The sequence below is a fragment of the Aplysia californica genome, unplaced genomic scaffold, assembly GCF_000002075.1.
Source record: "Aplysia californica isolate F4 #8 unplaced genomic scaffold, AplCal3.0 scaffold01573, whole genome shotgun sequence".
NCBI lineage: Eukaryota > Metazoa > Mollusca > Gastropoda > Aplysiida > Aplysiidae > Aplysia > Aplysia californica.
In genome coordinates, this window is record NW_004798843.1 from 73,918 (window position 1) to 76,179 (window position 2,262).

Genomic DNA, 2,262 nt, shown 5'->3' on the forward strand with positions numbered 1-2,262 from the left:
CTTAACCTCTAGGCCACGAGAGCCCCTACTAGAGCGTAACATACAAAGACAAGAAGTAGAAGGAAGAGAAATAAGGACGATAGATGTTTGACAGCAAAGAAGAAGCAAACAACCACCCACACATCTGGAGCAGCGACTAGCACAATGACACATCCTTGGTCCTACAGTGCTCATCCGAGTTCAGTTGAGAAGATGAGTTCATCAAATCAGAATGATATTCATAAATCTTTCATTATCAGCACGATACTTATAAATAAACCTTTCATTATCAACATGAAAGTCATAAATTAAATCTTTCATTATCAACGTGACAGTTATAAACTTTTCATTATTAACACGATAGATATAAATTTAATCTTTCATTTTCGGCATGTTAATTATAAGCCTTTCATTATCAACATGATAGTTATAAATAAAATCTTTCATTTTCGGCATGTTAATTATAAACCTTTCATTATCAAGAAGACAGTCATAAATCAAATCTTTCATTTTCAGTATGATAATTATAAACCTTTCATTATCAACATGATATTATAAATTAAATCTTTCATTTTCAGCATGATAATCATAAACTTTTCATTATCAACATGATAGTCATAAATTAAATCTTTCATTATCAACGTGACAGTTATAAACTTTTCATTATTGACATGACAGTCATAAATCAAATCTTTAATTTTCGGCATGTTAATTATAAACCTTTCAATATCAACATGATAGTTATAAATTAAATCTTTAATTTTCGGCATGTTAATTATAAACCTTTCATTATCAACACGATAGTTATAAATCAAATCTTTCATTTTCAGCATGATAATCATTAACATGATAGTTATAAATTAAATCTTTCATTTTCAGGAGATTGTCAAGTAAAACAGAAACATCCCGGTGGTAGACCGTCGTCAAGTAGAACTACTAAAACATCACAACAGCTGACCATCAATCAGAACAGAAACAACACCGCATCGGTAGACCGTCAAGTGGACTGTGTGTGAACTCACCCAATGGGCAGGGCCGTGAACTCATACTCGCTGGACAGGACGAGCAGCGTGGGTCCCAAGGTCACGTCAGTCACAACGTCCATGCCTAGCACCGGAGACAGGGGGCTGCAAAAAGATTTTCGTTTCGGTAAGAGTTCTACGGCACTCACAGCACAATCAGGCCACATAAGCGCCGGAAATTACAGGTGTTACAAGACAGGAACAAACGCAAAAAAGTAGTTTTAGTTTAGTTTTAGTAAGAGTTTTACGGCACTCGCAACTGCATATGGTCATATGAGCGCCAGAAGATTAGAGGTGTTACAAGACAGTAACGAACGCAAAAAAAAGAAGGAGAGATATGGATGATAGAAGACGTTTGATAGGAAAGAAGGAGCAAACCACACCAGAGCACCTGCCAACCACCCACAGCTGCAAAGATAATAATAAGATAACAATTATATATATATAGTATTTCTATTAATGAAGATCCTTTCTTTATGTCCACAGTATTTATAAAGGAACAAAGTTTTCTTATGATCATCATCATCATCATTCTTATCACCCTTTTCATTTTTTTTTATCCCCATCCCTTTCATCATCCCAGTCCTTATCACCGTTCTCATCCTTATCACCATTCTCATTATACATATCATCTTTCTCATCTTCCTTATCATTATCATCCCCATCCTTTATATCATTATCTTTATCACTACACTTAATATTATCCTTATCAGCTTTATCACATCATCACCCTTGTCATCGCCCTCATAATCTATCATCATCCTTATCACCAGTCTCACCTTCCTTATCATCACTCTCATCACCACCACCACCCCCCCCTCCTCCCCACAGTACATACAAGAACACAGAGGGAACAAAGTGTGTCTGCTATGAGTGACCTACCACGAGTGGAGAGGTTTGGTACAGACCAGGTGTTCCACCACACACTCCTTCTCCTCCGGCATGCTGAAGTCTCCACACTCGTCTGACACACGCAAACACGGTACCAGAAAGAAAGAGAAAAAAACCATATTTTTGAAAAAATCATATAAAAAAAAAGAAGAAGCAGTAATTCAAAACCTCTAATTGACTGCTTAGCGAAAGACCCTTGCCACATTGTGCTATTTTGAAAAGTGACGTATGACGCGAGCCGTACACTGAGCAGTCAATATACACTGATTCACTAAATTAAGAAAGAAAGAAACTTTTCAAATTATCAAATTCATAATTCAATTCCAAAGTACATAATCAGTCTACTATCTTACCTGATAGAAAATACCCC

At 36.2% G+C, this 2,262-nt stretch overlaps 1 protein-coding gene across 1 annotated transcript in view; it reads right to left on the reverse strand.

Moving 5' to 3' along the window:
- LOC101855317 (nucleoporin 88-like) overlaps nt 1-1,986 on the reverse strand; it is a 5,290-nt gene extending 3,304 nt beyond the window's left edge. Inside the window, exons 1-2 of the mRNA XM_005113041.3 lie at nt 1,884-1,986; nt 1,002-1,106 (exon numbers count right to left, since the gene is read on the reverse strand). Of these exons, the coding sequence (XP_005113098.1) occupies nt 1,002-1,106; nt 1,884-1,945 (167 nt within the window). The 5' untranslated portion in view covers nt 1,946-1,986. The remainder of the gene's footprint in view (nt 1-1,001; nt 1,107-1,883) is intronic.
- Nucleotides 1,987-2,262: the final 276 nt, after the last annotated feature.